The sequence below is a fragment of the Impatiens glandulifera genome, chromosome 1 (genome assembly GCF_907164915.1).
Source record: "Impatiens glandulifera chromosome 1, dImpGla2.1, whole genome shotgun sequence".
In the NCBI taxonomy this organism is placed as follows: domain Eukaryota; kingdom Viridiplantae; phylum Streptophyta; class Magnoliopsida; order Ericales; family Balsaminaceae; genus Impatiens; species Impatiens glandulifera.
Genome location: NC_061862.1, coordinates 153,077,869 through 153,090,794, shown reverse-complemented (window position 1 = coordinate 153,090,794; position 12,926 = coordinate 153,077,869). Strand labels below are relative to the sequence as shown.

Below are 12,926 nucleotides of genomic sequence, written 5' to 3'. Positions count from 1 at the left end.
TCCAATACTTGCCACAGTTTCTGTGCATAAATTTCATTCTTCACAGCATATTTTTGCTCTCTAGACATGCATGATCGAATTGTTCCGCACGTCAATCGATTCATGATACTCCACTCTTTTTCTTCTATACCATATGTATTTCCGACCTCAATAGAAACATCTAGACGTTGTTGAAAAAGACAATCTAGAACCTCACCTTACCACATGCCGAAATGCCCAGTTCCATCAAAGATTTCCACCGCAAACTTCAAATTCGACATCGGTGTCCTCGTCCAGGATGACGAAAGAGTTGACATCCCTTTTGAAGACTCAGTTGCCATGCCAAAGACAAACCTTCGACTCTAATACCACTTGTTGGGAAAAACCCTGATAGAAACAAAAGAAGAAACAAACGAAAGAATACACTAATAAAATTTGATAACGGGTTCGGCCAAAATGTTGCATACGTTTCTGAGCACTAAGGCTGTCAATTAATAAGGAAGAAGAGATACAAATATTGGGTGCAATAAACCAAAGAGGGGAGAGTTTCTTTTATACACTAAGAAACTTAAAAGAAACTTCCCCAACTCCCATCATCTTCCGAAATGAGATTTATTCTAATTGTGAATATAATTTCTTTTATATACTAAGAAACTAATTTCACTCTCATCATCTTTCGATGTGACATTCTAATTGTGCCAAAAAACAACAATACTAGCATATCTTGGAGTAGTAGTAAGTAAGGATCGATATTCTTATCTACGAAAAAAGTGGAATACAAAGCATCAGCCCACACATCACATGAGTGCATATGACTTCATAGACTCTTCAAGAACCTTCATGTCAAGTTTGATCAGCCAGTTCCTATCCATGGAGATAATTTGAGTGCTATTAAATTGGCTTCAAGTCCTGTGTTTCATGCGAGGACAAAACACATTAGAGGGAATCATTGAGATTGTTATAGTAAATAGTGAAGATAATGTTGCTGATATCTTCACGAAAGCACTTAAAGGTCCTTTTGAAGATCTACGATCTAAGTTGGGACTATTTTCATCGGACATCACTTTAAAGAGGAGTGTTAGAAGCTAAAGTGATAATAATAATAAACGTGTCTTTTCATTATTCAAGAGTCTCTTCGATTATCCATATTTTTTGAATTATCTCTAGTAAATGAGACTCTTCAAGTCTCTTATTTAATGTCTAGGTTTTGTTTTACTATATATAATTTGTGATCGTGTTCTTATTTCACAAGTTTAATAGACAGAATTTCATTCAATTTGTTTATCTCTATAAAGTTTTTATTCATTTTTCTAATAAATCTTTTTTACAATTCAATCATCGAAGTCCTGATTGTGATTTCTTTACCATATGGACCCACGTTTTAGCCCTAACATTCAGTGTTCCACACAAATATTTTAGAAAGTCTTGTTCTCTTATTTAATGTCTAGGTTTTGTTTTACTATATATAATTTGTGATCGTGTTCTTATTTCACAAGTTTAATAGACAGAATTTCATTCAATTTTTTTATCTCTATAAAGATTTTATTCATTTTTCTAATAAATCTTTTTACAATTCAATCATCGAAGTCCTGATTGTGATTTCTTTACCATATGGACCCACGTTTTAGCCCTAACATTCAGTGTTCCACACAAATATTTTAGAAAGTCGTGTTTACCTCCAACATTACTCATTCTACACAAAAGAATGTTACAAGTTAATTCTTAAAATGAACAATATGATTACTATGAAAAGTTGATAACAAATGGATAATTTAGTTAGACTTTTAGAGGGTTTCATATTGGATTCCATGCACATATAACATATTGGCCATGTGATTTCCAATGAGAAATATATGATGGTTTGATTGACAATGGTTCAATCTTAATCAAATCAGACTTTATTGCTAGCCAGACTCATATATATAGTCTTAATTAGTGCATGCAGCTATTTGAATCCTACTTATATTTTTGTAAAAGAAAGATGAACTATATTGAAGGTTTTTTTACAGCAAAAAATGGTTATTTTGTGATAGTGGTGCTGGAATTATTAATCATCCTCATCAATTTGCACATATGAAATTGGCTATTACTATTATAAGTCATGCGAACGCCACTAATCATTGTCTACTTGAAAATAAATCAACTTCTTTCACCTTTTTAACCTTTCTTTCTAATCAGACTTTATGAGGTTTAAAGATAGCCAAGGCTTTTTTTTTTGTTTCTAATCAGAAAGCTGTTATTTGAACAGCAAACTAAATCGAACTCATTTTTTCATTATATTAGTAGGGTCTCAAAAGCTTTATAAGGATTCCATTGTGGTGGTAGATCTGATAAAAGATTTATTCCATGTGAAATAATATTTACCCATGGATATTTTCAATCACTCGGAATGATAAAAATGAACTTAAAACCTTATAATATATTATTTTAGTTCAAATTTCTTACAATGAATAAGACTTTCTTCCCTCTTTTATTGTAACATACTTTTAAAATCGCAGTAAAAGATTTATTCTATGTTTTTATTTAATTAAATTTTGAGTTTTCACTGGTTTGATCTTATATTATTTACTTATTTGTATTTGTATTTATTATAATTTGTATTTTTAATTTATATAAAGTAATATCTGACTTTATTTTTAAGTTATGCCGGAACCTATTGTTAGCGGTTGAAAAATGTGGATGGAGACGGTGAGTTCGGTTGGTCGGAGCCGTTGGACCTTACCCCGCTTATCTTCCGGTGGATCATTTGGTTTTAAAATAACCACAAAATGTCCAGTGATCATTGTCGATTGATACGTTCAATACATAATTATATTATTATGATAACCGGTGATATTTCATTGGATAAACCGGTTGAGACAGTTAGATAATTTATTGAACTTCTCGAGGACCTTTATTCTCGTTAAAATGTGTTCTTTTTATTTATTTTTTCCTTTGGTCAATGGTTAACATTTTTTAGTTATTCTCTCTTCTAACTTAGCAACAAAAATAGGTGGATATCCCTAGCCTCCATGAGGTTTTAAGTTCGAGTTTCATTCGTCTGGTTAATTTGTTAAGTATATGTTTAATTCATTATGATTAATCCACTCAAAAGTGAAACGGAACCCAGAGTTCTAAAAAAATGTAATAATTTTTCTTAAAATATTTTATATCGTTAAGCTTAAATAACTAATATTTATATAATTTTCCATGAATATTTAAAAATATGAAGTGATATCTAGTTTTATTTTATAACATTTAAGTAAAAGAACTTCAAATCATATAGATTACAAGAAGATGTGTTATTCATCATGAAGAGGTATCAAATAAAAGCCTTAACTTGGATTGATACATGCTCAACTATATTGTAGATATACAGAAGTGTGCTGCTCTATTTGGTATAAACATAATTAATTGGCAAATTATTGAACATTTCATATAGATTATGAGTAACTACACTAATCACATTTTTTTTAAAAGGCTGGAATTATTTTCATTACTTCATGATAAGTAATTTTTTATTGTGACAAAAAATTGAAACATCTAAATATGTTTGAAACAAGTTATCACACAAATTATTAAAAATAAAATAAAAACGAGTTAATAATGGATATGCAAACTTACTTTCCAACAAATATTTCTTTTCCAGGTGATAGAGACCTTAAAATTCTTCTTCATGTCTACACAATTTCCACAAACTTTTTTTTTCTTTTTTTTTTCTACATTTGACTTTTCTCCCATATTTTCCCCAAACCTATGTGATACACAATTGGTGGTGAGTAGATAATCAATAAACACCCTAAAAATCTTTTAAATGCATGCATGTGTCATATACTCATATGAACTACCATTACTTTAGACAACAAAACATCACAAAACTGTTCGATGCCTGCATTTATAAGTCCTTGTATTTTATTTAACCATCTCTACTGATCTCGCAGCTGCCATGGCTCGTTTTAAACCGGGATAGACCATGTAACCAGAACCGAAAAGAAACTTGCGCACAATCCACTGGTTGGTCCGAGTACAAGCGTCTCCCATACTTCATCCCCTTCGATTCTGGATGCATTTATAACTAGTATTTTATTTAACCATCTCTACTGATCTCGCAGCCGCCATGGCTCGTCTTAAACCGGGATGGACCATGTAACCAGAACCGAAAAGAAATTTGCGCACAATCCACTGGTTGGTCCAAGTACAAGCTTCTCCCATACTTCATCCCCTTCGATTCTGGATGCATTTATAACTAGTATTTTATTTAACCATCTCTACTGATCTCGCAGCCGCCATGGCTTGTCTTAAACCAGGATGGACCATGTAACCAGAACCGAAAAGAAACTTGCGCACAATCATGCTGCTTGGTCCGAGTACAAGCTTGTCCCATTCTTCATCCGCTTCTATTCCTTTCTTCATGAAAACATTTGTGGCATCTATTCGGTGTAGCTTCCAACCGATAACATTCTTGAGCCGATTAATCTTGTCGGTCTGATGGCTAGCCAACTTACAACTATTGCTTTTGACATTGGCTATAGCTTTATCTAGAATCTTGATTTTGGTTTCTTCATCGTGATCAAGAGAATGTTCCATCCTGAAATATGTATCGAACTCGGGCACGCCAATCGCCCTCCTTATTCCAATTGAATAGTCTGCCCTTGGGTCAAACATGTTTCTCACTTCCTCGACCATTCCCTTCTCGACCATCGTGTCCACTCGTTTGGACACGAAGGAATGAAGAACGGGCAAGGACACATCTACCCATATGAAACAACAATCGTATTTGGAATGAAATTGGTTTTCTTGGTCGCTAATTAGGGCTTCAATATAGTTATTTGATCCTCCAGCGATGATGGGGAGCATGGAACGTGTTGTTATGGATCTGACCGCAGTTGAGGCCATGCTGCAAAAGTTATTAGCGGTGAAATCTTCGTTCGGGTGGATTATTCCGAGGAGATGATGAGGTATGTTACGCGTTTCTTCGTCGGTTATCTTGTTGGTTGTTATTTCTAAGCCACGGTATGCCTGAATTTTATCACAGTTGATTATTTCGGCGGGGAAACGTGTGGCGAGATCAATTGATAGTCGGGACTTGCCAGTTCCCGTTGCTCCCATGATAACCACCACCTTCTCTTTCGGCTTTTGAGCTCGGAGGAGTTGTAGGTTTAGGGTTCCTCCGACACCACCAGAGGTAATGTTCAACAAAGGTTTAATCATTTGTTTGCACATGATACTCGTCGACATTTTCGAATAACTAGATACTTATAAGAGATTGAGAAAAATGAAATGTTTGACGTGAATTAAAGAATCTGCATGGAAAGATATAGAAAGAGTCAAGATTGATGCTCTTATGAGAGCAACCTCTAGCTATTTATATAACGAATCTCTCTATATATTGATTTTCATTTGCTAGTTGCACGAGTGGATTTTAAAAAGATGTATTTTAAAAGGACATATATTTTTATTTTATTTATCTCTAGTCCCCATGCTTATAAAAATATGTTGAATGATGGAGGTTTAATTAATTAAACACCCCCTACATTTATTTTTAATAAAATCAGTCTTTTGATGATTTCTTGAAAAGTAAAACTTTTACACGTGTTATCGAGTCAAGCTTAAGCTTCATTAAAATATGACAAAGAATATTAATTTTGTTTCGAATTAAACCTATAATCACTAGCTAAGAAATTTGAAAATAAATTGAAAAATGGGCAAGTAATTGATGTTTGGAAAAAGTTGCTAACAACCTAGGAGCATCACAAGACCTCTGCCCTCTTATTTTGTGAAATCAATATTACACATCAGCAGAAAAGCGGGCACATATTGTACTTGGCCAAAACAATCCAATGCTTCCGCCCTTTTATCTAAATAATAAATTTTATTTATACTATTTTAAATAAATAACTAATTTGATTTTAAACTCACGTCTTAATTAATATAATTAATAAAAAATATATTAATTTATTTAAAATATATATTTATTAATTAAATATATAAGTAATATTCCTGTATTATATATATTATAGGAGAATTTAAAATTTTCACCCTTAAAATATATATTTTTATAATTTAAAATATATTATAATATTTTTATAATTAAATATATAATTAATTTTATTATAATTTAATATATAATTAATATTCCTATCTTATAGTAAAACTTTAGAATATATATTTATTTAACGTTATTATAATGTTACTTAAAAATAGTAGGAAAAAATATTATAATTAAATATATAACTAATATTCCTATATTATATAATATATTATATTATATAATTATGAAAAAGTCAGAAGAGGGCATGACCGGACACCCTCTTTTTCTTTTATCTACAATGCAAAAAAAAAATGAAAAAAACCAATGACTTGCCCTTTTCCACGCTTTACGATGCGGGCACAGGTCATGCGCTGGAGATGCTCTAATAATTGTCATTTTAGATTGAATTAGGTATTAAGTACATGTCTATTAAACATATTATTATTATTTAAAATATGACAAAGAATATTAATTTTGTTTCTGATTAAACCTATAATCACTAACTAAGAAATTTGAAAATAGATTGAAAAATGGGCAAGTAATTGATGTTTGGAATAAAGTTGCTAACAACCCTAATAATTTTATTTTAGATTTAATTAGGTATTAAGTACATGTCTATTAAACATATTATTATTTAATTTATTTTTTGTTACATACATAAAACAAAATTGAGAAGATGCTCATTTCAAGTAAGTGTATTATATTATTTTGAATAATTAATTAATTTTGTCAGTAATGCTCCAGGTAAGTTGATCACGCCTGTTGAAGCTGTTTTTTTTTTGGTAGTGGCGTCCTATATTAGTAATTAACTTAGGTTATAATGGATTTACATGCTGGCACCATTTTATGGCATGATCGATGATCAATATAAAGACAAAAGTTTTGTTTCCAACAAAACTGTTGACAGAGGCACGCCCTCTCTACCTTGATTATAGTTTAATGTTCAAGGTTAATGCTCATGAAGGGACAATATGATTTAAACTAAAGCATGGTGTTTAGAAAATTTTGTTATTCGATAAAATTCATGTTAATTGTTAGCATGTTCAGTCACCCCACGCGTTAATGATTAGATCAGATGGTATTTAATTAATAAACTTCTCTTACAAACGGCTGATTGTCGACTAAATGTTTCATTTTTCAACTTTATTATTATAATGAGTTTGTTTTTGTTAATAACTAATTAAGTCTGTCGGTTAGATCCCACTAAGGTAGCCTATTGGTAAGAGTTGACTTAAAAGACTGAAATGTTACGAGTTCAATTACATAAAAAAATAAAAAATAAAAACAAAAACAAATTAAGCCGGTTAGATGAGTCATAACATTGAATTGATTTTTATTTTTATTTATTTTTCCTTTTTTTTTGGTAAGTAAGTAATCACCCGTAAACACACTTAAACAATCCAACAGATAAGCAGAACTTAGCGTTTGACGGTCTCGAATCTAGGATATCCAGGGAGGCTAATATTGAATCGAAACTTATGTTATAAATATATATATAATGGGATTATTGCAATTTTTTTTAAATATAAGAAGATAGGGGAAATTGTATCCATCATTCACTCAGCTGATCATTAACCCACCATTTCCACCATGAGAAGTGATAACTTTCTTTTGTGGGATGAGTACTAAAAGACTAGAAAAAGTAAGAGGATAATCATTTGTATGATATGTGCTATAATGGAAGTCAAATCATTATATTCTTATTTTTTTTCTTCTTAATCTTTTAGTGGAGATAGGAGCGCAATAAAGTTCAAAAAAATCTTAACTTAGTAGAAAAAAATATAGTCTTCTTAGACCTTAAAGAGTTTTGAGCCGACTTCTTATGGTAACCTTTAATTTGATTGAGACATTCCAGATTTATTTTTATTGAAAAAATGACTATTTTTCATTAAACTACAACTCCACCAAAATATTATATACGGTAGAGTAACACAATACTATTACAAATCAAGTTATTACACGAATTATCACATGTTCATCGTTCAAAGCCTTTTTGTTATATATTAATCCTGAAATGAGAGGCTTAATAAATAATGAATATGGATTGTACATGAAAGTAATTATATATAAGTTAAATTAAATGATTGTGTTTTAGGTTTTTAATTAGAGGCTTAGTATATATATATCTTTCTTTTTTCTCTTTTTTTTTTAAACCTAGTTAATTAGATAATAGCTAGAATTGCAAATTGACACTAATTCTAGACAAATCCGAATTATATAGGAAGAGTGTGTATGCTAGTTAAGATGAAAGTTATTTAATATAAATGAGTGTTCTAGTCTAAATTTTATAATAATTGGTAAAATACTTATTATGATAAAAGTGAATTCGTTAGTATTATTTTCCACTAGTGGCTTCAATGGGCCAATTGATTTAGGTGGAAGTTTAAATAAAGTTGTTGAGTTGTCTTAGATTGATGGTAGGTAAGGAAAGAAAATATTGAACCAAATTTATCTATATATATATATATATATATATATATATATATATATATATATATATTAGGTAAAAGGTTGATTTAAGGAAATAAAATTAAAATAAAAAAGAATCTTGAAAGTTTAGGAAGTGAAAAAACAGAAAAATAAAACGGAAAAAAAATCAAGAATGAAAGAGCATATTTTGAAAAGTCAATTATAATTAGGGGTGTTCAATATTTGGTCTGAACCGAATATCCGACCGAATTCGAATTCACCGAATTCGAATAAACCGAATTCGAAATACATTTTCGGTTTTCGAATCGAATTTTAAACCGATTCGAATTCAAATACGGTTTTCGGTTTGGTTTTCGAGTTTATGTTTCAACTCGAAAACCAAACCGAAAACCGAATTCATTTTTATTATTTATTTTTATTATATATTATATAACTTATTACATATTTATATTAAATTATCATGGACCTCCTACTAGATCCCTACATTAAATCCATAGTCCCTAATTCATTTTCCAATTTCTCTAGTTGTCAACACGTCTCAACCGCCATATATTGTCGTCGGCGACACTATTTTATTTTCGTCGTTTAATTGTCGAATATATATTAGCGTTAAGCTAAGTTTGCGTGATTTATATTTTTTTTATAATTTAAGTAGATAAGATCTCTTTAACAACTTATTTATTTTGTTAACTCTTTTTAAAAAAAATATCTTATGGGTAGGTGATGTTCTATATTTGGTCTAAACCGAATATCCGACCGAATTCGAACCGACCGAATTCGAATAAACCGAATTCGAATTTATTCAAATCGGTTCGGTTTTCGAATTTGCTTAAAAAAATAAAAATTCGAAGAACCCGAACCGAAAACTCGAATAACCCGAAAACCGAACCGATGAACACCCCTAATTATAATGATAAAAGAAGACAAAAATGAGAAAAACGCAGAGAAAGAAAGAATGAATAATCAGAAGAAAAAAATAAATCAATGAAATTGAAGAAACATATGATGTTAAAGAAGTTCAATCTGAAGATAAGGAAGTGGAACAAACAAAAGAAGAAAGCAAATGATATATAGGAGAAGAGTGATGAGAAAACTATGGTTGTTGATCCTCAAACACGCAAAAGTGAAGTAAAGGAAAATATTGGTAAAAACTTTGAAATTCTAAAAACGAATTCAATTTATCAAATCAATACATGTTCATACAGAGGTAGGCTAAACAATGGGAGTAAACATGCATCATCATCTGCTACAATTCAATCAAATTTCGTGAATTATGAGCGAGGAATGAAACGTGCAAGAAAGAAACATGGCCTACTAGGCGAATATGGAAATAACAACAAAGATTGAGAACGTTAATTGTATTATTTTTTTTGTAATGTTGTTTGATTGTTACAATTCAGAAACTCTAAGGTCGTTTGTTTGTCATCTTATAATCAAAGTTAGAGTTTGTCTAGTTTTGATTCTTGACCCTTTCACTTTTTGGGCTTCTTAGTGAAATATTGCTAAACCGTTTTCCCCAACTAAAAATATAACTAGGAAAATATTGTTACAATATTTTGGAGATTTTTTGGTCAAGATATTAGTGTTTACCTAATTAAGGCTTATTTAAAAGTGTAATTGATCACTTTTAGAAAGCTAAAGTCTTTGTCTTGAGAGCACTGTTTTCAGTCTCAATTATGTATCTGTTAGGGTTTTGGAGATCATGTGTTATATAAACTCGTGTCATAACCCTATACTATCATGTTATAATGTCAACTTCGTTCTCCTTAATAAGATTCTATCTCCTGGTGAATGTAGCCAAGTTTGTATCTTGGTGAATCACGTTAAAAGTCATGTCATCCTTTTTATTTCTGACGTCGTCTCACGCATTCCCGTTACAATAAAATAGTATTAGAGACGAAGTTAAATTCGATGATTTGTTTTTAATTGAGACAACAATAGTACGAATTAAGATCGACGAATTTTGGTGAAAAAAAAGATGTGGAAGATCAAGATGCGGGATCTTCTAAAATAACATTTCTTATAAGGTCGCTAAAGTCGTCGATAGGAGCAGAACTGTTGCGATGGTCATGCTGGAGGAATAAAATAATTGATCAACATATGGGCTCTATTAAAACAATAGGTCTTATAGGGTTGTTGAAGTTGTCGATAGAAGAAAATATAACCGTGAAGATGGTATTCTCGAGGAGTAGTATGAAATATCAAGATGTTGAATCTCCTGAAATAACAGGGCTTATGAGATTGCTAAAATTGTTGGTAGGAGTAGAAATTATAATTGAGATGGTCATTCTCGAGAAGAAGTATGACAGATCAAGATTCAGACTCTACTTAAATAATTGGGCTTATGGGGTTGTTGAAGTTATTGACAGGAACAAAAATAACCGTTGAGATGGTCATTATTGAGGAGTAGTTTGATATATCAAAATATGAGCTCGGATGAAACAACAAATCTTATAAGGGTTGCTGAAGTTTTCAATAGGAGCAGGACAACCGATGAGTTTGTTATGAGTTTGTTATTCTAGATGAAAAGGTACATTCAAATGTTATATTGTGTCTTGTAGATGATGTCATCATCGGGGTAAAAAAGAAGAGTAATACACAGGACGGATGGACGCTTGGGCTTAGGTGGGCTTAAGCCCACCCCAAATATATATATATATATATATATATATATATATATATATATATATATATATATATATATATAAAGCATCAAATATATAGAGAATAAATTTTTAGCTGAATCTGTATATTAGAATTGAAGAGAGAATTAATATTTATGTGAGATTTGAGGGAAAGTTTGTTTGATTTAGTTTTAGCTGAGTTTTGTATTAAAAAAATTATTTGATTTTATTTGTTTTTATATTAGTTTTTAAAATTTTGTTAATCATTTTATCTTTTAAATACATCAGATAAAAAGATAAAATTATACTTTTAAATATATAAAATATATAGATAAAATAAAAAATATTAAATAAAAAGTATCTTACTATTTTATGGATAAAAGAAATGATTAGATAAATAATGTGAAATGTGAAAAATATTAAATTTTGGATAAAAATTTCGAAGAAAACAAACTTTGATATGTTTTCATATTATTATTAATGTATATATATTTTAAAGTTTCTTTGATTATAATTATTTAGATGATAGTTTTTGTTTAAGTTTTTTATTTCTCAAATTGTGTTTATTTGTTTTATGTCTAAATAATATTTATAATAAATAATTAATTTTAAAAAAAAATTAACATCATGAATATGACATATACCAATATTTTAAAAGTAATAATAATAACAATATTTTCCTACCCGCAATGATATTTTTAAATCTCATCTTTCCCTCGTCATTTAATTTTATTTTAAGTCTACCTACATATATTTTTTTGGTCTGTCCCTAAATACATATGAGATATCTTAAAGTATTCAAGTCAAAGTGGAGATTTTTTTAGTAGACTTGAATATGTGGGTTAATAAAGAAGTTGTTAAGTTGTGTTAGAGACAACTTTTGATCTAGAAGTGAGAGACGATAAATCATCTAGGTCATCTAACATTGACTAATGCATCTAGGTCACCTTTAGCATTTGCTAATGCATTTGAGTCACCTCTAACATTTTTTTTAGAACGCTGAGTTTCGATTCTCTTTTAGAGTGTGACTAATTCCCTTGGGTTAAGCACATAACCCGCAAACACACTTAACCATTTAACTAGGCGTAGAACTTGTCGCCTGACGGGCTCGAACCTAGGATCTCATGGAGGCTGGGGATATTCACCCACCTCTAACATTGACTAATGCATTTGGACCATCTCTAACATTAACAAATACATCTAGGCCACATTTGGTATTGACTAACACATCAGGGCCACCTTTGACATTAACTAATGTATCAGGGTTACCTTTGGCATTGACTAATACATCTGGCCACATCTAACATTAACTAATGCATCTAGGACACCTTTGGTGTTGACTAATGCATCTAAGCCACCTCTAGCATTGACTAATGTATCTAGGCCACCTTTGACATTGTCTAATGTATATGGACCACCTTTAACATTGACTAACGCCTCTAGTTCACCTTTAACATTGACTAATGTATCTGGCCACCTCTGAAATTGTGTAATGTATCAAGGCTACCTTTGGTATTGACTAATGCATTTGGGACACCTTTGACATTGACCAATGCATTTAGGCCACCTCTAGCATTGATTAATGCATATGGGTCACCTCTAACATTGACTAATGCATATGGGCCACCTTTGGAATTTACTAATACATTTGTGTCACCTCTAGTATTGACTAATGTATCTTGGCCACCTTTGACAATGACTAATGCATAAGGGTCACCTCTAGAATTGACTAATTCATCTAGGCCACCTTTGACATTGACTAATGTATCTAGGTCACCTCTAGCATTGACCAATGCATCTAGGACACCTCTAACATTGATTAATGCATCTGAGCCACATATGACATTGACTAATGCATCTAGGCCACCTTTGGAATTGACTAA

General features: G+C 30.8%; 1 protein-coding gene across 1 annotated transcript; it reads right to left on the bottom strand.

The window, feature by feature from the left end:
* Positions 1–4,212: 4,212 nt before the first annotated feature.
* On the bottom strand, positions 4,213–5,196 carry LOC124911663 (adenylate isopentenyltransferase 3, chloroplastic-like). Its single transcript, XM_047452175.1, has one exon. The coding sequence runs from the start codon at positions 5,194–5,196 to the stop codon at positions 4,213–4,215; it is 984 nt and encodes a 327-aa protein (XP_047308131.1).
* Positions 5,197–12,926: the final 7,730 nt, after the last annotated feature.